Source organism: Pleuronectes platessa, chromosome 5 (assembly GCF_947347685.1).
Source record: "Pleuronectes platessa chromosome 5, fPlePla1.1, whole genome shotgun sequence".
NCBI classification, from domain to species: Eukaryota; Metazoa; Chordata; class Actinopteri; order Pleuronectiformes; family Pleuronectidae; genus Pleuronectes; species Pleuronectes platessa.
Genome location: NC_070630.1, coordinates 9,635,563 through 9,658,322, shown reverse-complemented (window position 1 = coordinate 9,658,322; position 22,760 = coordinate 9,635,563). Strand labels below are relative to the sequence as shown.

The 22,760-nt window shown below is 40.9% G+C and overlaps 1 protein-coding gene across 1 annotated transcript in view; it reads left to right on the top strand.

Moving 5' to 3' along the window:
* Positions 1-14,646, top strand: part of LOC128440787 (neprilysin) — a 28,980-nt gene extending 14,334 nt beyond the window's left edge. Inside the window, exons 5-23 of the mRNA XM_053423620.1 lie at positions 2,995-3,075; positions 3,465-3,560; positions 3,653-3,771; positions 3,897-3,965; positions 4,515-4,649; positions 5,243-5,344; positions 5,457-5,593; positions 5,735-5,828; positions 6,830-6,958; positions 9,888-9,986; positions 10,100-10,177; positions 10,400-10,503; positions 10,864-10,922; positions 11,022-11,141; positions 11,579-11,712; positions 12,126-12,191; positions 13,641-13,736; positions 13,980-14,056; positions 14,157-14,646. Of these exons, the coding sequence (XP_053279595.1) occupies positions 2,995-3,075; positions 3,465-3,560; positions 3,653-3,771; positions 3,897-3,965; positions 4,515-4,649; positions 5,243-5,344; positions 5,457-5,593; positions 5,735-5,828; positions 6,830-6,958; positions 9,888-9,986; positions 10,100-10,177; positions 10,400-10,503; positions 10,864-10,922; positions 11,022-11,141; positions 11,579-11,712; positions 12,126-12,191; positions 13,641-13,736; positions 13,980-14,056; positions 14,157-14,256 (1,895 nt within the window). The 3' untranslated portion in view covers positions 14,257-14,646. The remainder of the gene's footprint in view (positions 1-2,994; positions 3,076-3,464; positions 3,561-3,652; positions 3,772-3,896; positions 3,966-4,514; positions 4,650-5,242; positions 5,345-5,456; positions 5,594-5,734; positions 5,829-6,829; positions 6,959-9,887; positions 9,987-10,099; positions 10,178-10,399; positions 10,504-10,863; positions 10,923-11,021; positions 11,142-11,578; positions 11,713-12,125; positions 12,192-13,640; positions 13,737-13,979; positions 14,057-14,156) is intronic.
* Positions 14,647-22,760: the final 8,114 nt, after the last annotated feature.

The window sequence follows — 22,760 nt, the reverse complement described above, 5'->3', positions numbered from 1 at the left end:
GGCTCAGCTAAGGAAGTTTCATCTGAGTTTGTTTGTTTGTTTGTTTGTTTGTTCGCAGGATCACGTAACATGTTTTCATCCATTACTATTAACTTTTGTAGAGGGGTAGCACATGTCCCCAGGTAGAACCCATTAAAGCATGGTGCGGATCCAGATCAGGTGCCAGATCCAAGAATTCTCTTCACTGTCTCTAACATTAAGATGAAGGTGATTTTCAATATTCTCAGTGATCTTTCAGGTTCTTGATAAAAAAAAAAGTGTATGTGTATAATATATGTGTATAATGAGTATGTGCGATTTATAAATGCAGTTTCATGGGGTGTAGGCTTTTCAGCCATTGTATGGCAACAAAAAGAGTTAGAAACCTGGAACTACCAAGGCTTGTTTTGAATATTATGGGGTCTGTTTGGCCTTGACAGAGGTATTTACTCTATTCTGTTCCATTCTAGTTTGCTTTACATTTGCTGTGGATGGTACACAGTTACACTGTCGCATCAACACTGTCGGAGCAGCCCAGCAGTAAACAGAATTTTGGTTAGATGTCATGAGTTTCTAAAATTCCATCCATGCTGTGGTTACTGGGAACTAAGGTAGATTAAATAAACTCTAACATGATACAACGGCTGATTGGTCTCGCATGCCGGTCTGAAGAAGACAATCCTTAACCACGCACAAGTGAGGAGACGCAGCTGTTTCAGTTTGGAATACTACCCGAGAGAACATTTGGACAAGTGGCCTTGACTCATCAAATATTGGACGGAGGGTTTGAGGGCCCTTGGACGTCAATCAGTTCATTCCTCAAAACATTTCTTGGCGGCTCATGTTTCAGCCAAGGTTTTGTCCGTAAGGTTTTGGTTACTTCTTTATTTGTTTTCGTCTCTTAAGTAAAGGTCAACTCGGTGTAATGTTGTTTCATGATCATTTCATCCAGGTTTCTCTCTAAATTTGTTAAAGTGATGTGTGTGCTGAGTGATAATGGAAATAGTTTTTATGTCAGTCAGTAATATAACTAAAACCGGGGGTTGTAACTAGCTCTCTATTAATCATAATAAAACCTGGAATTGAGCCTAAGTGAATATTTGTGCCAGATGTAGTGAAATTCTCTTGGTTTTATAACCTTCTTTGCTTTCTTTACTCTTTGTTTTCTATTGGGAACCTGTGGGTCACTTCTAATTGTGATATTTGGACAGCACAATTACTGTCAAAGGTCACATCTATGTTAACTCACATCACATTTGTGTCCTTTAATTATTTCTCACTATCCAGTTGATAATGTAACGTAATTAACACTTATAGGTCAAAATCTATATTCGCTATATTCACAGAAGATGTTGTAGACATGAATTAAGTTGTGTACTAAGACATAATAGCTTTTACTTGGCACGTGCCAGAGGTATTTCAGTGATAAATGGATCTTTGAGTCCAAGTGAACCCTTCTGCCAAATTTGAATCAACTCCTTCACTGAGTCCGTCTTCTCGAGAGTGGGACGGACCGAGAACCAGAAAACATAATTTCTCCAGCTCCGGCTGTCTCCAGCATAGATGCATAGACATTATAAAATAATGATCTCAAATTGATATTGTAGTTTGAAGTAAAGCTTGAGATACCTTAAGTTTAAGTTTAAAAAAAGCAGCCATGACGATTTGAACATTTACATAAACCCTCCCTCACGTGTGGTCAAGCTGAAACCCAGCAGCAGATCCTGAAGGGATGGTCAAACTTTAAAACTATAATATACAGCTTGGTGCCTCGAAGCAGGGCGGTAAAAGTGTGTTGTTGGTCCAACTCGCTTCCCCCTCAGTTGCGGGAAGTTTACACCCCTACACATATAACTCATTTTGATTAGCTGTCCACCTACAACCATCCTCTAGCCCGAGGCCGCGTTAACTGGCATCCATATGAACACAACAGGTGTTGAAGAGGCTGTAAATGTAGGCAGTAAAACGAACGATGGCGTTCCCTCTTGTTTTCAAATGGTCTTTAATTGCCGCACCTCAAGCTCCGCTGCTCCTTGAGTTACTTCCAACTATGCCTTCCCTGCTCTGAGGTCAGCAGCCTCAGCCCTGGCTACTGCTGAGCAGCTAATTTACAGCAGTAATTGTTTAAAACGTGAACTGCATATCCACTAATTTGTGTTTATATGACAGCTCTGACCTCTACAACAAACGACCCAAATAATCTCATCACCCGATGGAATGATTAATTGCAGCGCTGCTATAAATTGTTTGTTTAATCACATTTTTTAATCAGTCATTCGGAGCTAAGTTTGGCCGTGCACCGTGCCAGTGATTGTTTTAGTGCTTCGCTGTGCTAGCTCTAATCAATGCACATGTTGGAGTGTGATGTTCTCAAAGTTGAACGTGAACCTGTTGCAGAATCGAGTAGTGAAAACACAATGTGTGTTTATTAAGAGAAGATCAAAATTAAGTCTTTAGTTGTTTTCTGAAAACCTGTAATAAACATTTCATTCCGTTTAAATATTGTCCTTTTTGTCATTGTATTCATTTTTCAGGCAGCTTGTAATGAAATACATGTAATTAAGATGAACTGACGTTTGTTTCCCATCAGCTTCATACAAGTTGTTTGTGTTTTGTTTTGTTTCACAGTTTCAGACTCATTCCCTTGAGATATATTCATATATCGTGTTTTCTTTCCTCCCCTTTGAATAATTTTCGCTGTTGTCTGTTTTGTCCCCAGTCTCTATGAATTGCTTCGGTTCAAACACTTAATTGTTCCTGGTGCTGTGTGACAGAGCGATAGACGACACCCTTTAATTAAAACGATTAAACGCATCTGGACGACAGCTGGATCCCATTCCGAATACAGAACATTCCACATTGTACCTGAGGATATTTACTCCCCTTCCCTCTTAGTCCACCCCTCGATCCAAAATTAACACATGCATACTCATACCCCCCCCATAGACGTTTATCATTATGTCTCTGTCTGGTTCTCTCACTCACTCACGCCTTGTTTCTATTCTCTCTTTGTAGGTGTCCTTGAAAAAACAGTGGAAGGGGAAGCCGTCGCTCTCTTCAAGGCGAAGACTCTTTACAAGTCCTGCACTAATGAGAGTGAGTCAGCAGCCATGAGATGTAAAGACAGTTACCGTTAACTTCTGGCCGTCCGAAACAGAATATTTTGATTTTTAACATAAAACGATTTATTATAGGCTATATTTTATTGTCAAACTAAATGTATTATAAACCATTAGGGTGAAAAGTGTCAAGAGCAAAATGAGTAAATGTAAAATCGTAATGGCTTAATTAATTCGATTTACAGGATTATGGGATGCAAAGTAAGCTCCATCGGTAATGTGCTCAAATTTGTATAGATGCATTACACTGAATGATAAATATAATATAACGTTTCTTTTTTTACACTTTTTTGTAATCTGACTGGTATAATACAAACGTATCCATTATTAAAAAAAGAGGTTTACTCGTGTGTTTTCATCTTTTAGGTTTGATTGAGCTCAGAGGAGGCAGCCCATTGCTCGACATGCTGCCCGATGTGTCTGAGTGGCCCATGGCTGTGGACAACTGGGAAACCAACCACGGTAGGGTATTGTTTCCAACTGTCACACGCAGCATATGTCATCCACAGCTGTTTCTTTCTTTCTCACTCCTTCCTTCCCCCTCGGTTCTTCAGGTAAAACATGGCGGATGGAAGACGTCATCGCCAAGCTGAACGAGAAATACGGAACTCAACTCTTGGTTAACTTTTTCGTCGGCACCGATGACAGGGACTCCAGTTCCCACATCATTCATGTAGGTGTGCAAATGTAGCTAGAAATCCCTCATCTCTTTGTTTCTGTGTATCTCACTCTTCTATCGCATCCACGCAGCTCCTTCAGCTTATGTAAATAAATGGATCTTGTCCTCTGCTTTCCTAGTTCGACCAGCAGACAAGTCTCGGCCTCTTGTCCAAAGATTACTACACGTGTACGGGACCCTATGCAGAGGCAAGTTGATATATACACACGTGCACACACGCACACTTCTAATTTACAATAATGTAAATAGATCCATGTGCTCATTTGGACCAGTGCCACTGAGTCTGGGTTCCATGTCCCCTTGAGTTTGTTTGGGGGAAACCAGACGCCCACGAAATGGTGATGGCATTTGTTTAGTGCTCGAATTAATTGTCTGTTTATTCATGTGCCTACTCGCATTTGCGAGCATGCCTGTACACGCTGAATGAAACGAGGCCGTAAGTGATGATCAAAAATCAGTGAGACGAAACAGAAGAGGTTTGAATGGGTCTGAATCCAGACCAGATGTGTGTGATTGGAGCAGACATCCCCTGCCCTGATTTTATTTGAAAGTTCATCACGGACTCTTGATTGATATGCAGAAAGCAGCACTTGACTGTATGTGTGCGTATCTGTGCACAAGTGCAAGCCGTCACCTCCGGTTTTTTGGTCAGTGGCTATATTCAAACCAAATTCAAATTCCTTCCTGTTGAAATAAAGGCATGATTTGAGGGTAATGAAAGAGTTTGTGTTTGGCAGGCATGTCGGGCCTATGAGCAGTTCATGATTGACCTGGTGAAGCTGATCCGCACCGACCGGCATCTCGCCATCAACGAAACCAGCATCAGGGAGGAGGTGACGCGGATCATAGACCTGGAGAGAGACATCGCAAATGTGAGTGTGCAGTTTTGCTTTCAACCTTTGACTAACTAGCTTCCCCGCGTCTTACAAAGCGCGATCTTTGTTCTCTGAGAAACTGATAGAAGGTGACTTCGTTTTCCCGCAGCACTGCATACCTTATTTTCTATCTCAGCTTCACACAACAGCAGGAATTTGTGAGAAAACCACATGTGACAGTATGACCTTCCGCTCCTACTTTGTAGCTCAAAGGAGAGTGTTCTCTGCGTGTATGTGGCAGCACTCTGGAGCAGCCGCTGTGTAAAACAAGCTGTTAACTAGCCTGATCCTTACACAACAACTTTTCTCAGATATCAACAGGCTACCACGGTCTGCATTTGTCATCCTGGGCCGCTCTGTTCTGCTGACTGCCATGCTCCACTTCCTCGCCTCTCCGCTGCTGGCTTTTTACAAGGCAGCCATAGCGTTGGAGCTCTGACATTTAAAGACTTGAAGCCCCTTGAGACCCTAAATATGTTTTCTGCCGCTGGACCTGCAATGCATGTGCACACATGTGTCAGGAAACGGGGAGGGTGGTGTGTGGTGACAACTTCTTTGATTTTCAACCTCTCTGTCTTGCCCTCTCGAAGTCGACTGATTCTCCAGAGGACCGGAACAACCCAGTGTTGCTGTACAACAAGATGAACCTGGGCGATCTCAATGCCAACTTCACCCTTGAGGTTGATTCACAGGTTAAGATAAACTCTTTCTCTGTCTAAAGTTCTTATTTCTTTCTCCTGTTTTCCTCCTCATAATAATTTTTTACCGGTCTCTTTCTTTGTGCTTTCGAAACTCATCCTGAAGGTATTTGACTGGAGTTACTTCACGGCTAAGCTAATGGCCACAGTCAACATCAGCGTTCCTGATACCGAGAAGGTCATAAACTACTCACCAAACTATTACAGAAGACTCAACCTTGTCTTGGCCAGATATAACAAGAGGTGTGTGTGTTTTTGTACGAGTTCTTGGTTGTGTTTGTGTGGTATGTGAGGCTGTTAGTGGGGGGAACTCAAAGAATGCAATGTAAACAGCAGATGCTATTATACAAGGTGACGAAGAGACTTTCTTTCCTCTCCTCACAGGGACCTTCAGAACTACATGGTGTGGCGCTTCGCTATGAACATGGTGGTTGGCCTGAGCAGAAGTTACAGGGACACAAGGAAAGCCTTCCGCAAGGTACAGCACCAGGATGAATGTATTGTTTTTACAACCCACCTCAATTGAAACACAACCCAGTACAGAACTGGTTTCAGTCATTCTGTTGAGGCTTTGGTCATAAGGACATGGGAGGGGTGGCTGGGAAAACAATGGACGCTCGCAGGAATTTTCATATAAACATTTAAAGTAACAGAAGAAGATGTGAGGAAGTTCGGCCCGGTTTCTTCTTGTGTGGAGTTTGCCTGATCTCCCAGTGTCTACGTGGGTTTTCTCTAGGTAGTATGTCCCCCCACAGTATGAAAGCATTTAGTTTGAAACTGGAGACTCTAAATTGATTATAGGCGTGAATATGCATGTGAATGATTATCTCAGTATGTGGGGGACCTGTCCAGGCTGTACCCGGCCTCTCGCCCAATGTCAGCTGGGATTGGTTCCAGCTCCCCTCTCGACCTTCAGAGGATAAGCAGTATAGATTGATGGATGGATTTTAGGTGTGGTTATCAGAAAGTTGTGACCAAGGTATAGAGTGAGACATTTACAAAGTCTATATAGCCATCCAAGTGGCTCTGTCTGAGCTCAATGCAAAAGTTGGCACATCAACATTGCTAACTAGCCAACTATCTCTGCCTCGGCTAATTCCCAATCTCACCATGTTACATTCATTGCTGACAGATAATCAATAACCTCCCTGGTGGAGATAACAATGTCAACTTCATCAGATTGGAGGTATCAAGGTTTCACTAAAATGTGTAGGATTCACCCTCTGGGGACTATGAATGTCAGCAATTAAGTCGATGGCAATCCATCCAACAGTTGGGATATTCTTCTTCCATATTTCTAACGCTCTCTAATCTAATAATTTCCCTTCTGCCCTGTTTCTTACTGTATATTCCTGAATGTAATGGTAATGCATAATGAAGGGGCATTTATTATGAATTGCCACGAGCCTCTTTAAACAATGTGCTGAGCAGTCCATCCTGTATCTCTAATTGATCTGTGCCTCGTTACTTTCCCTGCAGGCTCTGTCTGGCACGACGTCAGAGGCAGCCGTGTGGCGACAGTGTGCACTTTACGTCAACAACAACATGGACAACGCTGTCGGACGCCTTTATGTGCAAGAGGCTTTCTCAGAAAAGAGCAAAGAACTGGTCAGTAGACGTCGGATTATTCTTTAAAATATCAAATTTAACGTTGCATTGAAAGTGGTTAAGATTATCTCCAAGGGGCATTCCTTCATTGGGGAGAATACATTCTGTAAAAAACATAAACCATAAATCTTATTATACTGTACATGTTGTTTTATTAAAAATGGACGTAGTACTGAGAATGAATCTGCAGGGAAGGAGTTTTCACAAAATCATTGTAACAGTGTTTATGAATTCAGTTATTCAGACATTCAGTTGGAGAAGTGCATGAAGTTGTGTTTCAGGCACATCCCACTAGGTTTTATTTATGTCTCCTACTCACCTATGTTTTTATCACCCTTGTGTTTTGTGTCTCCACCACAGTAATGTATTTATTTTTGCTTGCACCCATTGAAAGCAGCTGAACAAGGTATCCTAGTTGTCATGCCCACACCACCCACACTCATTGCTGTGCTTGTGTGCGTGTGTGTGTGTGTGTGTGTGCGTGCTTTGGCACATGGCCACGTGCACACGAGTCAGATTGTGTGTGTGTGAGAATGTGTACATCAGTCATAACGGACAAGCGTTTCACACACTGTAAATCTCTGTCATTTCCTGCACCTTTGCCCAGTCCTGCGTGTGGATCTCACTTTGCATCCGGTGCAAATGTGTTGGTGTGAGTGTTTGAGTTTGTGAAAAATAACTCACAACTCTTTCAATCCTGCAAGAATATATATGAACACTCCTCTCCCCAGATGCATGGCCAAACATATAGTTAAAATAAAATCGAATGAAATGGAAATACTGACTTTAAAGGGATAGTTCACCCAGAAATAAAAACACCCCTACCTTATTAGTGACCTCTCTTCAGACGTGATGAAACAGACAAAACATAACATGCCTCCATACCTTTCATCGGGTGTCTTCCAAGTGTCCGAAAGTCCCCACATTCATATTCGACTTAAAACGAGGTCATTTAAACCAAGTTTTAAGCCTAAAAGTCCAGCAGAAGTGGCTAAGCTCGCTGACGTTAGCATTTCCGATGGCCCCTGAATGCAGCTCTTCAGAAGATATCAGCAGACATTTAAACTAAAAACATGGTGTAAATTACCATTTCCATTTCAAGCTATGTTAAACTTCTTTCCGCTTGAAACTTCAGGGGCAAAATTGGGCTATTTTCATGACATGTAATTGAACAGATCTCACACACATAATAATGATCAGTTTAGAAAGTATGGTGTCTCTATTTGGATCCACCTGTTATCTATGTATTTATTTAATTTCTGAAAAGGGAACATAATTGAGATGGCAATTTACCAAATTACGGTTTCAAGCTGATACATGCAGTTCATGCTTAGTTACACAGGATGTTCATGTGTATTTAATGATTATAAACAGGTTACTAATTCATTGTTACATAGAGTGCAAAGGAAAGGGTCCATCTGATGTACTATTTTAAAATGAGGAATATAATCCAGTCACTGATTTGAAATGAACATCACTTTGTTTAGTGTTTGGAGGCCGAGTAAATTAAATCAAATTGAATAGCAGCGGATCAATGCCCATCATAATACTATTATGATGCATGCGTATTTAGTGACCCCTGCATTCAACCATTGTATTATGGGATTCCATAAACAGACCAGCTGCCACACACACACACACAAGCTGGATGCTAAAAGGTTTTCAGGAAGAGCCTCATCATTATTTTCCTCGTTTATGGTTTGTGGCGAACCACAGCGTGTTGTCCGAGTGGTTGTGCAGTGTGTTATTGAGGGGTCTGCTGATGTGATAAGACACTGGAATGCCTCCCTCAGCTCACTGTGGTTTCAGTGGGCTGCTTTGAGGAATCTGGTTGGTTGACCTCCACTGTCACTGCAATTGTTTTAATTTCCCCCTCTCCTCCTCTGCCTTCATTCTTTTATAGGTTCACAGACTTTATTCTGGAATTACTCGAAATATGATTATGTTGATGGAAATAAAATAGTGCAGAGACCATGGTACGAGACATGGTTTGCACAGCATTATGACACCCTGGTGGCGTCACTCAGTCTGTCCCACTGTGCGCAGGCACATTCTTTTAAACTGGAGAGCAATACATTACAGAAGCATTAACTTTACACCGCAGGTTCCCAACCCCCCTAAAAACACCCTTTTGATCTGGAGCACCTTGCTGAGCGAATCTGTAAAGAAAAGACAAATTGCTGACAGAGAAATGTTTGTTCAGTTTTAAACATTTATTTATTTAGTAAGAATATAATGTAAGTTTGTTTAACATTATGCTCAAAACGATATTCCGGCACCTAGATGTATATGGCACAGGGTTATTTCTTCTATGAGTAAATAAAAATATTTAAAATATGTACATCAGTAGCATTATTAATTATACATCCACAAAATTTCAGACAGTATAGCAGGAGAATTCTAATTCAAGAAGAGGAGACCTTTGTTAATAAGGCTTAAACTATAATACTATATATATATATATATATTTTTTTTAATAATGAAGTATTTCTACTTGTCATTACCCTGTTCCTTTTATGTGAATACATAGTCTTGCTAGCATAACAGTGACATGAATCAATCACTTTAACACCCAAGGTCATAGCCCTCCAGACAGAGGGAGTGGAACACAGAGTCCATCATGCGTTAATGTGTGACTGTGTAAACACGAGGCCTAATTCAGGGAATAGTATTTTCATGACTTTGTTGTTGCACAGTATGTTGCAAGACTGTTTTATTGTGTTTTTCACTGGATCCTCTACACAGACCTTATGAAAAAAGAAGATAAGAAAAAAAACTCCCACACAATGGACAATTTGTATTGACTGACAGTTTGAGGCTTTGTGTTCTTGCTACACTTTTGGTTGTTACACATTAGTGACATGTTTCTGATTGTTCTCTCTCTCTCTCTCTCTCTTTGTGTGTGTGTCTGTGTGTGGGGGGGAATCAGATGGAAGAGATGATCAAAGACATTCGGGAAGTGTTCATCAGTAACCTCGATGACCTCACCTGGATGGATGCAGAGACTAAGAAAGCAGCGGAGGAAAAGGTATTCGTTATAATTATCTCTCCGATGTTATTGTGATGCTTCACATTGGGTTCTGTAGGATTAGCGGCGACTGAGGGGTTTGCTTATCAAATCTTCTCTCCCTCTGTCTGTAGGCCCGAGCCATTCGGGAGCGGATCGGCTACTCCGACAACATCATGGATGACAAATACCTGAACAATGAGTACAAAGATGTGTGTGTCTTAAAAAAATGCAATTATGTTTTTTTTTTCCGACTAATTAATGTAACAGAACACAATGTGCATTCATTGTAGCCACATATCGGTTCTGTTCCGTGAAAACATCTCGGTGCATTCTTGGCTCTCATGAGGCTTTGCTGCTGAATATATGACTGGGTGTTGATAGCTCTCATCGCAGCTAATCCTCCTGCTTCTCTGGCTCTGTGTTGGTGTTAGCTGAGCTACAACGCAGAGGAGTACTTTGAAAACATCCTACAGAACCTGGAGTATGTGCAGAAGAAGCGCCTGCGGAAACTCCGGGTCAAAGTCAACAAAGAGGAGTAAGATCCCCCGGGGGTGGGGGGGGCATGTTTTTTTTGTAATTACACTGATGCTCGACAAAGAGGGCTTTTTTTTTTTCTCGGATGTGCAGTGATTTAAAGCTACGATGTGGAGTATTTAATACACTTATAATAAATCACTTATCCACTAATGGTATTTGTGGTGTGAAACACAAGCTTGCATGTAGCATAGTGCTTTCACATCCTCCCACACACACTCCTACTCGCATGTACAGTTTATCCTTCCAGAGGCACAGCAGGAATGCTAATATTAACCTGGTTATTATTAACCACGTGTTAATTTTTAAACATGTCATCAAATTTTCATGCCGCACTTCACACCTCTGAACTGTTCTTCAGGTGGGTCACCGGGGCTGCTGTCGTCAACGCCTTCTACTCATCCAGCAAAAACCAAATCGGTACAATCACACGTGCACAAAGGTTTGCAAACATTCATGCGTGCAGTTATTTTAAAAGACAAACAACTTAAGGTGTTTTGTTCTTTCCCCCGGTGTCAGTGTTCCCTGCAGGTATCCTCCAGCCGCCTTTCTTCAGCAAAGGCCAGGCCAAGTCTCTCAACTACGGCGGCATCGGCATGGTAATCGGTCATGAGATCACACATGGCTTTGATGACAATGGTATGATTTTCCACATTGTTGCTCTCGCTTCCGCCCGGAGGCAGTTTTGCGTGATTACTCTGGACAATATGTCTTTCTGTAACTGGTTCCATTTCAGGAAAAAAGAAAGAGGGGAAATTTTTTTTTTGACGTGCCTTTTCTGTGTTCCGCCTCAGATTGTTTTTCACTGCATTCCTTTTGAAGTTATTATGTTCAATTTTTTAGATGTCAGTGTTCTTTTATACTGATATCCACAACTGCACGCCGCCCAGAAACACACAATGGAAATTAATGAAATGGAATGGAAATGTAATTTTTAAGTCGCATGCAGCTTTTGAGTTCTGTCTCAGAGAACAAGATAAAAGCTTTTTGGGGCATTTGAAATACGTCACAATAGTTCTTTTCATTGATCAAATCCAAGCAGCTGATTCTCCGTGCATCTGGCCTCTTTTTTTTAGGCCGCAACTATGATAAGGACGGTGACCTGAAGGACTGGTGGACACCAGACTCCACTCAGAGGTTCCTGGAGCTTTCAAAGTGCATTGTCGATCAGTACGGCAACTTCTCTTGGGACCTTGCCAACGGACTTAATGTACGTCTTGGTAGACAGGCAAATATCTCTCTGCTTTTTTCCTATCAAATGTTGTGTTTTCTGGACAATATTTTCTCAAATATGATCCTACACCTTGCCTTTGTCTTATTTTATGTCCTTTCCCCTTTGCCAGCGTATCCAACTGGCAAAATCCTCTGTTTCCCCCAGTTCTGCAGCCGAATCTCATCTCGGCTTCAAGTGTGTAATATCAATCCCTCTCCCTGTCTTTGCCTCTTCTCCTCTGTCCTCCTTCTTTGAACAATGCTTCATTTATTCAACGGGGAGAAGATTTCTGGATTCCAAAGAGCATTATTTGTGATTTGCTGGAATACATAGAAGAAGAAAAAAAAATGACAGTTTGTCCTTTTTACTTGCCAATCTTTGTCATCTCTCTCCTTCTGTCGCCTCTCTAGTTAAATGGTAACAACACCCTCGGGGAGAACATCGCTGACAATGGAGGGATACGTCAGGCGTATCAGGTAATGAGCCTGAAAACAAAGGTGGAAAGCTAGGTTTAAGAGCGCTGGTTTACAGATGTGGTGGGGGGTGGGCTTAGTCGGGGCTTGTTATTGTCATCAGTTTGCTAACATGAATAGACGAGTCATTTCGCCACGTCACAGACCGGCTCATTAGCTGCTGTATACACAACAATGGAGAACATGGTGTTGCCACTAATTAAATCAGTTTTGACCAAAGGTGAGCAGCAGAAGTATATTCACAGATTTTCATGTGATGCAAGATGACAAACATATTCATTGCAGAACAAGCATAGTATTTCTGTGCAATGCATTTATATAGTCAACTCTGTGGCTCTTCTGCAGGCAATCAGTGATTTGAATTTCTTACAAACGGTCAGCACATCCGTATAAAAGAGGTTTTGTGCTGGAGAGGAATTGTGACGTGTAATTATTTGTCCTACCCTAAACACAAGGTTGGCTTGAATTAGCATTTAGATGCACATTTAAACGCTGAAAATATAGTTTACAGAAGCTGCAGCGGCAAATTTCAGTCAATGGCAAATAATTCATGGTTGAATGGACTATTTCCAAAACAACACAGATGTATATTATGTAGACACGACGCAGGTACAGCTCAACAATCTCCAAACTGCATAAAAATCCAAACCCATATTCTACAAGAGGTTTAAAGGCAGTTCCCACCCAGAAATGTGTCATTTTCATAAATGGAATAACAACCAATACTGGAAAAAAAAGGCAATTTAGATTACAAACTGTTCAGGGGCAGGTTTAGGACCTGTGCTGTTGATATTTTTTTCAAATCTGTCAAAGGTCAATCTCACACCGTGGGTACTAAAGTAAGTGGTCCAAATTTCACAAAATTAGATGTTTATGCTTTGGAGACAAGCCTCCGCATTTCTGCTCTTGGATTTTATTCATATATCGATTTAGTTGCTTCCCTCCGCTGAGCACGAAGGGAGAAGAACTTGTGAACGCTGCGTGTTGCTTTTTACACATGTTCCTTTTCTGCATCGATATTAATAGCTACAACACACATTATGCTCATCAGGAATTAAAATCTCATTATAATGCATTAACATTATCATATTATAATTTTTCTAGCCTACAGCCCTCTTATAATTGTCAAGCTACAATAATTGTATTAGGTTGTCAATCAATAACATCCGTCTGTGCTTAAAATTTTTATTTAAGTTTGATTCGTATACATTTGAATAATATAGCACATATTAAATATTCATAACGTCATGCACTATGAAGCATCTCTCTGAATTTTTTATCTAAAATGCTGGGTTTATTGCTTTATTTTTATCCAAATTTACAGCTGAATAGTCAGAAATGGTTTTAAGAGATATGTAAAGTACAGAAGCAAGTTGAAATTATGTTTGTTTTTCGTTTTTCATAAAAAGATTAAAAGGTTATATTGAATAATTGAATCTGTCAAAACAATAGGCCTACAAGAACTATGTGAATGTGCACGGAGACGAGCCAACACTACCCGGCATTGACCTTTCCCACGATCAACTCTTCTTCTTAAACTTTGCTCAGGTAACAGATGGATGGATTCTCAGATCATGGATTGTAAAAAGGATGGATGGAATATTTTGTGATTAGATGGACGATGGCTGGATGGAATAAAAGACCAGGTGCATGGATGTTTTATGGATATGAACGGATGGATACCGTTTTTTATTTTGTAAAATACTCTGTGTTACAATGGGTGGATGAATTGATGGATGGAATGATGGATAAATTAATGTAAGGATGGATCTTAATCACTGTTTTTTTCAGGTGTGGTGTGGGACACACAGACCAGAACAGGCTGTTAATTCCATCAAAGTCGATGTACACAGTCCAGGGAAATTCAGGTTAATCAAAATCAACAGTATTATGCTTGGGGCAAAGGGCAGGAATTCCATTACAGTGGTATTAACATTTTGTTGGATGTTATCCTCTCATGTGTCACAGGGTACTGGGCTCCCTTCAGAACTTCCCGGAATTTTCCAAAGCATTCAGCTGCAACAAGAGCAGCCAAATGGTCCCTAACAACATCTGCCGTGTGTGGTGATCCACAGACCTCTGGGATGGGCACTGTTCTCACATGGGGTCTTCCCCATCCGCCCGACAGTACCTCTCCCCTCTGACTGCTGGAGCACTCGTGTGTGGGGCTACAGGGAAGTGGCAGCTCCCCTGCTCTCTTTACTGGATGGACCAGGGCTGGTGGACTGACACTGCAGAATGCACTTCCTCCAAGGAGAGCAGCGGACTGAACCCTCACGGAGAACCGTCTCTCCGACTCCGATACTGTAGTTCATTCAATCAGCCTAATTACTCTGCTTCTCACTGGATTCATTCACTCCTTGTGTTTTTACTTTTCTCTCTCCATTTTCATCTGGTTTTACTTATCATTTTTGAGGTCTGACAATGTGGATATGAGTGTGCGAGTGTGTGTGTGTGTGTGTGTGTGTGTGTGTTTGTGAGCGAGTAAGAGAGTGTGAGTTTCAGTCAAAATACTGTGCAAGTGGTTGGCAGGAGAGGGGCAGACAGACAAATGTGCTCAATCCCACTGGCATATGAATACGCTGCACACCCACTCACACTCATACACATGTAACAGGGCTGAACCACTGTACTGTATGTGGGCCTGAGCTGTTTGCCTTTCTAAAAACCTCAGCCGGTTTCAGCCTCCATCTACACACACTGACACACGATGCACTCGTATTGTACTCTTTGTTAATACATCGAACTAGATAAGGTAAATTATTTCAGAAAATCTGAATTGATTTTGATGAATAAACAGATCAGTAGTTAAGCGTGATCACGTATTATACAATATTATAATGATATATATGAATATACATTTAATGATAATGACTCCTGTTCATTTGCAGTTCGTCAAATACACCAAAATGCATTTTTTGCCTTTAAGATGACAACTGATTACGAATCATTGAGCTGACAATCTACAGACTTCAGACCCTTTCTATATGTTCAGTGAGCCTCCTTTGTGTTTCTGTATGAATGTATGTATCTATGTATTTTCCAGTATTTGCAAGTCATAATGATTGCTGCTTATTGTTTGTTAAGCAAATTGCTTTGCCTTACATGGTCTGTGTGAAAGTGTCTTTGTATCAACAGGAAAACAACAGACGAGAAATGTATCATTAAAATAACGTTTTTGTTTTTTTTTCACGAATACGCTTTCGAAGAGAAGACCTGTATCATGTTGTCTGTATGCTACGGCTAGCAGCCGGTTACCTTAACTTCGCATGAAGACTGAACACATCCAACCTGGCAGTGTTATGCCTCTAAAGCTCATTAAGTAACACCTCAAATCCTGTTTGTTTAATCAGTACAAATCAAAGTGTGAAAACACATCCATGGAATCTCCTCTGGTCCCCTGGCAGCCCAATGATGATGACAATGCTGCAGAATTTTGAACCTTTTCACTTACATCTATGTCTGGATTAAAGAAACAAATCATAATATGCTACTTAGTCAGTTTTAAATATTGTAATCCTTTTTAACATTTGGACAGACCCAGGCTAGCTGTTAACCATGTTTCCAGTCGTCATGCTTAGCGAATGTAACCCTCTCCTTGCTGTGACTTTTCAAAAAAACCTTCTGCAAGTAATGTCTGCTGCACACAGAGGCAACGTTTTTTAAACCCTTTAATTGAGGGACCACACGCTCACACTTGGCAAATTCCAAGTGTTTTTTTCAGAGACTTAAGAACCCACAGAATCTTGCAGGATCGAACATGACATCAGGACAAAAACATAGTTGGAGGCGGACTGCTGGCAGGTTTGTCTCGTGTGTTTCGGTTCTACGCCACCTCCAGTTGGTGACCCTTCCCAGTCAACTCACTCTCACTGGTTATTGCAGGTTTCTGCTAACTCGCCCAGTCCTTTCATACAACACGAGTCTCCCCAATTTTGAATCAGGGAGGCTCCAATTCTGTCAGTCTATGAACCGTTCACAATACAGGATCATTTGGTCAGATCATCTCAGTCTCAAGTCCCCTGCAATACTCAGGGGAGCTGAACTGGAATCCAAACCCAACAGGTTATCATGTGTGCAGCGGGCATTAGGGAACCTTTCCTTTCAGAAATGGGTCGTGATCTCTGAGTTTGATCTTGGTTTGAATCACATGAAGTGCACACTCACCATTCTTATTCTTTCATGCACTGATGGAAAAAAGTTAATCGACACAGGACAATATGATTAAGGTTCCTTGAAGGGATGTTCTTAATGCATCTATTTCAAACTTGCCAGAACATTTGCTGGAAATTATGGAACTTTTGAAACCTCAAAATGCATCTGAGGCTGTGATACAAGGTGTGGACATTTTTGCCTATTGCCTTTTTATAGAGATAAGTGCAATGAATGATGTGCCCTGCTCATGTAGACCACTTCTTCAGATCATACACCCACAGTCTCCACGTTCAGCCTTTATACATTGTTATTTTCCCCCATGTTTTGTTCTCATCTTTGTTATCGCAAGCTTCGTGCCGCTCTCTCATTGTTCACCCCTCAGACTTTCTTTCTTTCTGCCTCTCTCTCTCTCTCTCTCTCTCTCTCTCTCTCTCTCTCTCTCTCTCTCTCTCTCTCTCTCTCTCTCACCCCACCTGTAGAAAGACAGATATACCTCAGTTGCCTGTATTTAGATACTTTATAATAATGACTGATAATCATCTTGAGGAGCATTTTTGTTTTTCTTTCAAAATAAATCTTTATATAATGCCTTTGAGTCTGTGGACCTGCAAGGTCTGTGTGTGTGGTTGTGTTCGTATTCATCATCTTATATCTGATGTTACAGGCAGGAAGCCACAAAATGAGACACATCCTTTAATGGTAGACTTAAATTGTCCGCTGTAAAACAATGTGAGCATACTAAAAATCTTGGTGGTGCTGACCTGACTTGATTATTTCCCGGAGACTTCAACATATAGAGATTTTATTGAAATGCACACTGTGCTGTTCTTTAAAATAAGGTTCAACTACTGAGACCTTCCTACGTTATGATTCACTCATTATACATCATTAGTTACCTGAGGGAGACTATTTAGAATACAGGGGTTTAATTTCATTTAGTAATTTCCGTAGAGATGGGAAAAAAGTTGAAATGCAGCGTTCACCAAACTCTTTCCCAGCTGATTTGACCTACAACCATTGGGGGAAATAAGGGCTAATGTGTAGAGTTGGTCAAAGACACAAAGCAAACAAATTAATGTGAAACATCTTTATGGCTGTTCCCGAGCTTCCTACTGGTAAATATACCCCATGCTGCAATGAACCAGCAAACACGTTTCCCGGCTCGGGGATGATTGAAACTGGAGATGCGAAACAGTCGGCAATGAACAGGGAATGAGCTGAAGAAATACATCTTTAGGAGGTTCGGAGGTAAAAGAGATGAAGATAATTACAACACGCAGGACGTATAGAACAGGGGTGCCAAGTAGGAGCAACAGAATCGTCCAACTTTTAAGCCAAGTGTCAAAAATGGCTTGAGGAATGGGGGAGAGCCGACACACACTTGTGCAAATATACACAGACGTAAAGTTGGGAAGTTCACGACCTTTGTTTTATTTATTTATTAACTTTTAGAGGGCGTTACCGCAATATAAACTTCGAACTATTAGTGGTTTATGGTGCATTATTTCAATAAACAATTCTAATGTGAATACCCCCCCCTCCGATTGGTGGAGCTGACCGACAGCTTTTTATGGGATTTGCTCCACATTCCACAAAATGTCAGCAGAACGTGTGGCAATGCAGGAGCATGATAGGTGGGCCTTAAAAAAAATCAATACAACACTGCGCTCCTTAAGTCTTTTCCAGATGTTAATTTGATGCGTGAATTCAATTTAACTTGTGGTGATTGTGTGTTAGCACATTTACACGTCTCTGAGGCTCTTTCAAGTATCGTTTTCAGCTTAAAACCTGTCGCAGCTGCTTATTTGCCCCCCCCCCTCGTTGCTCTCACTTGCTGGTAGCACTTTGGTAGATAAATGAAAAGTAACACCACCCACTTTCTCTCTCACCCTCCCTGTCATTAGCGGTTTAGCTAACTAACATCACAGCTAACATTACAACACCTCAGCATGTTCCCGGGAAAGTGTTTTGCACTTTGAACACTACAGCCCGCTGATGTTTCCCCCTTAGGTAACACAGAGCACGTGGGATGTACTTACAACCAAGACATGATACTTTCTGTGGAATAAGTATAATTCAAACGTATGGCCTCAAAAACTTTCACCATAGGACCATATCTAGAAACTCCCCATGCTGGAACTTTTGTTTTTGCTCTCGATACAAATTTGTTCCCCCCCTCATGTTGCCCTCTGGTCATAAAACGACTCAGCTTTCCTTCATGTGTCCTTTGGGCGACCCTAACAGTCGGGGGGTTGGGGGCATGCAGCCCCAGGAATGCCTGTGTGTGTGTGTGTGTGTGTGTGTGTGTGTGTGGTGTCTGAGGTGTTAGACATAGTACACTCAGACCAAATGCACACCCTATGTATAGACACATATGTGTGCAAATTATAGGATCATATGTGAGAGAGTGTTACAGATAATTAGTGTGTGTCATGCAGTTTCACACTTTAATTTGAAGGAGCTTGTATTGTGAATTGGACTAACACTGTTCCTATTGTGAAAGGTCACTAACAAATTGGGATTTGAACAAGTTTGAATTTGTTTAACATTTTTTAATACAAAAACTCTTTCAGGTACTTGCAAATAGAGAATATAATGTTATGTAAAATAGCGACATCCTGTGGATGCTCATCATAATCATTTGATAATATGATTACAATAATGTTTCAAATAACAAATATAAAATTAGCTTACATCTGTTCTCAATTCCTCTTAACAGTTTAATATGTGTTGCCTTCTAGATTTTTCTACTGACAGCTGACTTACTATAACTAATTATTATTTAATCACACAGTAAATCAGCATATCTCTGTCTCTCTCTTTTCCGACAAAAGGTGGAGAAACTGTTTACGGTTAAATTAGCAATCGATCCTCATTTTGCCGCAGACAGGTGAGAGATCAAAATCATTACTTTTACATCTTAGTGCACTCGGTGACACTGTCGACCGTGCATTTCTAATGAACTATCTCAAATTTGACTCTGACATGAAGGTCACTGCACTGAATTGGTTCAGCTGATATAACACATTTTCTGTCACAATGGGAAATGCCACTTCTAGTCTTGATGTGCAGTTCTCCCTGGGGCTTCTCTTTGTTACAGCCTTCATTTTGTTTTCCATTTGGATGGTCCCATTATGCCAATTAATTCACAGCAATTAAGAATTTTTTTGCATTTTACTACACATAAATTACCAGGATAAACTAGACTCATAGTATCTTGTACTGGTATAAACTTTCAGGTGTTTTAGGAGAAACAGAGTTTTTATCATCTGACAAATGTTTGAACCTGTGAAGTCGGGACTGTTTTCGATGCTCATAAAAACGTGTTGCTTTCATGTCGTTACCTTGTTCAAAGTGCAACACAATAACATCACGTTACTCGTAGCTTTCAGTCTGTGATCTTTTTAAGTTTTATTGAAGGCGCAGCTTGATCTGCCCTAAAGCTACTGTTATTACACACTTGTGAATTCTGTATGAGTCAGTGAGGAGCATCAGATTCACATGCAGGGCAAAAAACAAGTTAAAGACCAAAGGAGACCTGGTTCCACCCTCAACACCCCTGGACCTGCCTTAGGCAAGGTTGTTCCTATACCATGGCTACATACAACATGACTGGTATTATACTGCTACTGCACTGTATTTCTAGTACAATATATTTAGTTTTAGTTTACATTCTTTTAAAAGAGACATGATATGCTCATAATCAGGTTCATAATTCTGATTAAAACCCTCTATCTGAAAGGCTCCTGTCACTTTAAGGCACCCTAGTCTGTTCTGATTGGCCAGCTGGCCCACACAGTTGTGATTGGTCAACACTTCAAACGCATGTCTGTTATGTTGGCCGTAATCCACTCTTGTTTTACTTGGCTTTGATGGGGGGGGGGGGGGGTGCAAGACTAAACGCTAAATGTGCATTGCGCAAATGTTGGGAATTAGAACCTGGACTACTGACGAGCTGTTTCAGGAGCTTCAGGGGCAGTGTCCTCGGCAGGGAGAGGAGCCTCCTTTATCGCAAACATTAGGTTTCTTTACAGACCTGTCATTAGTTAGTTAGTTATTTAGCTAGTTAGTTAGTTAGTTGGTTGGCAAGTAAGTTAGCTTATTGTCCGGAATAGGGGAAACTCAGTTGAACAACATTGACACAAACAAAAACCTAATTACTACAATGGAAAGGGAAACATTGAAAAAAGCACAATATGCCCCCCATATATTTCCTTTTTAAAACTACTTTACCAAGCTTCATTGTGCACAAATTACTATGTATATTACTATTAGCTAAGTACTGTGAGGAAGGATCCCCCCCCCCAAGCCTAAACTAGAATACAACTTACTTTAGAGCTCTGGGTAAAGCAAATAAATGGGGAAAGTTTAATGTGTGACACCAAACACGTTTGTCCGAACCGCCAAACCCGAACTCCCCACAAGCAAAGTGGTACATCGCACCTTATATCATATAACTCCGCCAATGTTAAACACCACTCACATTATGGAAGGTGCACCACATTATATAGATCCAGATTTGGAATACACTTCATATTCTATATACCGCATATAATTACCATGAACTAAAAATGTAAATTCTCAAACATAAAATGAAAAAATGTGAATCCACGAATAATATCTACAAAATAAACCTCATTGTTGATCAGGATGTTTAAAATATTTGTGACAAACAGTATATGAGCCTAGTTGTAGGATGGAGCAGCTGTTACTCTTGGGTCCCAGTCATGTATTTTTCCATATTTTTTCCAAATGACTTCATTCCACTAAGCAAGCGGCAATCCAATTTGACTGGTAGAAGCAAAGCATTAATGCACCGCACCTGGCAAACTGCATTACACAGCACCATGTGGTGGGCTCCCATAATGATATGTGGGGACAGAAATGTCAAATCGAAGCTGGCTACGAGAGTTGTGAAGCGGGTGTGTGTGGCAGAGTGGCAGAGTGGCAGCGAGACATGGTGTTCTGCCCTCGCTGAAGTAAACAGATTGAGCCTGTTAACGGCACAAACACACAATTATGGTACAAGTTGCAAACATCCTGATGCTGCACTGTTTGTCATGTTTTCCGGACTGAACAAGTGTGCGCCATGTTTATGCATCTGACATTTGTTTCTGCTGACCATAATGCATGGCTGTGGCACAAGAAGTTTCCATCGCTACCTCATTACTCATGTTTGCATCTGGTGCACATGCTCATTACATAACATTACATTTCATTTAGCTGAAGCCTTTATCCGAAGCAATTTACAATACTTGCAATAAGGACAAGAATAAGAATCAAGTAAGTAAAATTTTCGTCAAAATAAGCCAAGCTACAAAGTGCTACATGTTCAACATAACACCATGTGCATAACCTTATTTAGCCTGTGCTGGATTATGAGGCGTACACCCCCCGCTTTCTTGAAAGTGGAGGCGACACAATCTGCAGTAAGCGCCAGGGAATCTAAGTAATCCTCAGATGACAGAAGTACTATTACAGATTTGGAGGCTGAGTTGTAATGACGACTTATTATCCTAACTTAGGACCTGGTTTGTTGGGCAAATCAACTTGTTTGATTGCCTCTAAATGATGAAACATAAATACTATCAGAAAAACTGCTCAATGAAGCTTTAATCTTGAGTTCGGCATCGTGCCAAAAGTAAAACAGTTCACCGAATGCTTATTTTTGAAAAACCAAATCAGAAGAGCATCCCCCGAGGCCATCTCCGCACATAACAATTAAAAGTGCTTAAGAAAGTGGGGCTCCCCACCCAATTTTCTTTCCATTGTTTTTCTCCTCACATGCTATGCGATCGTGGGACGACAAAAAAATAAATAAGAGGACAGACTTCTGGTAGCCATGGCAACAACATCGCCAGTCCTAATACCTGATACTTTTGATGTCCAGCTGGGCGACACAAACACACAAGGGACACACACACACACAGATATATATACACACACACTTAGTCTTAGCCATCTAATTTTACAACCTCCTGGTCTGTAATTTGTATCTACTCGAGCTCTCCTGAGTGAAGCGCAGCAGCCTGAATACATAAATACTCAAATGTATCACATCTGACATTTTTCACAGAAAAAGACTGGGGGTTATTGATGGAGTTCGGCTAATGGATTTCAGTCCCAGACTTTTAAAAGAGTTCACACTGTGGAGTCAATTATAAGAAGCATTAAAGTGAAGGAGAGAAAAAAACTGAAATATGTTCAATTAGTTTAATTTATAACAGGACGAACAGAAAACTTCACCACTTGGCAGAAAGACAAAATAGCTAGAAATGACCAAATAGCTAGCATTAGATAGACGAGTAATATCAAAAGAAAGTTAAACAATCGTTTCTTCTCTATGTCCCTGGGTGGCACAGCTTTTCTCTTTCAAGCACAAAAAAAAATCTAAGTGCATTTGATGAACCGACACAG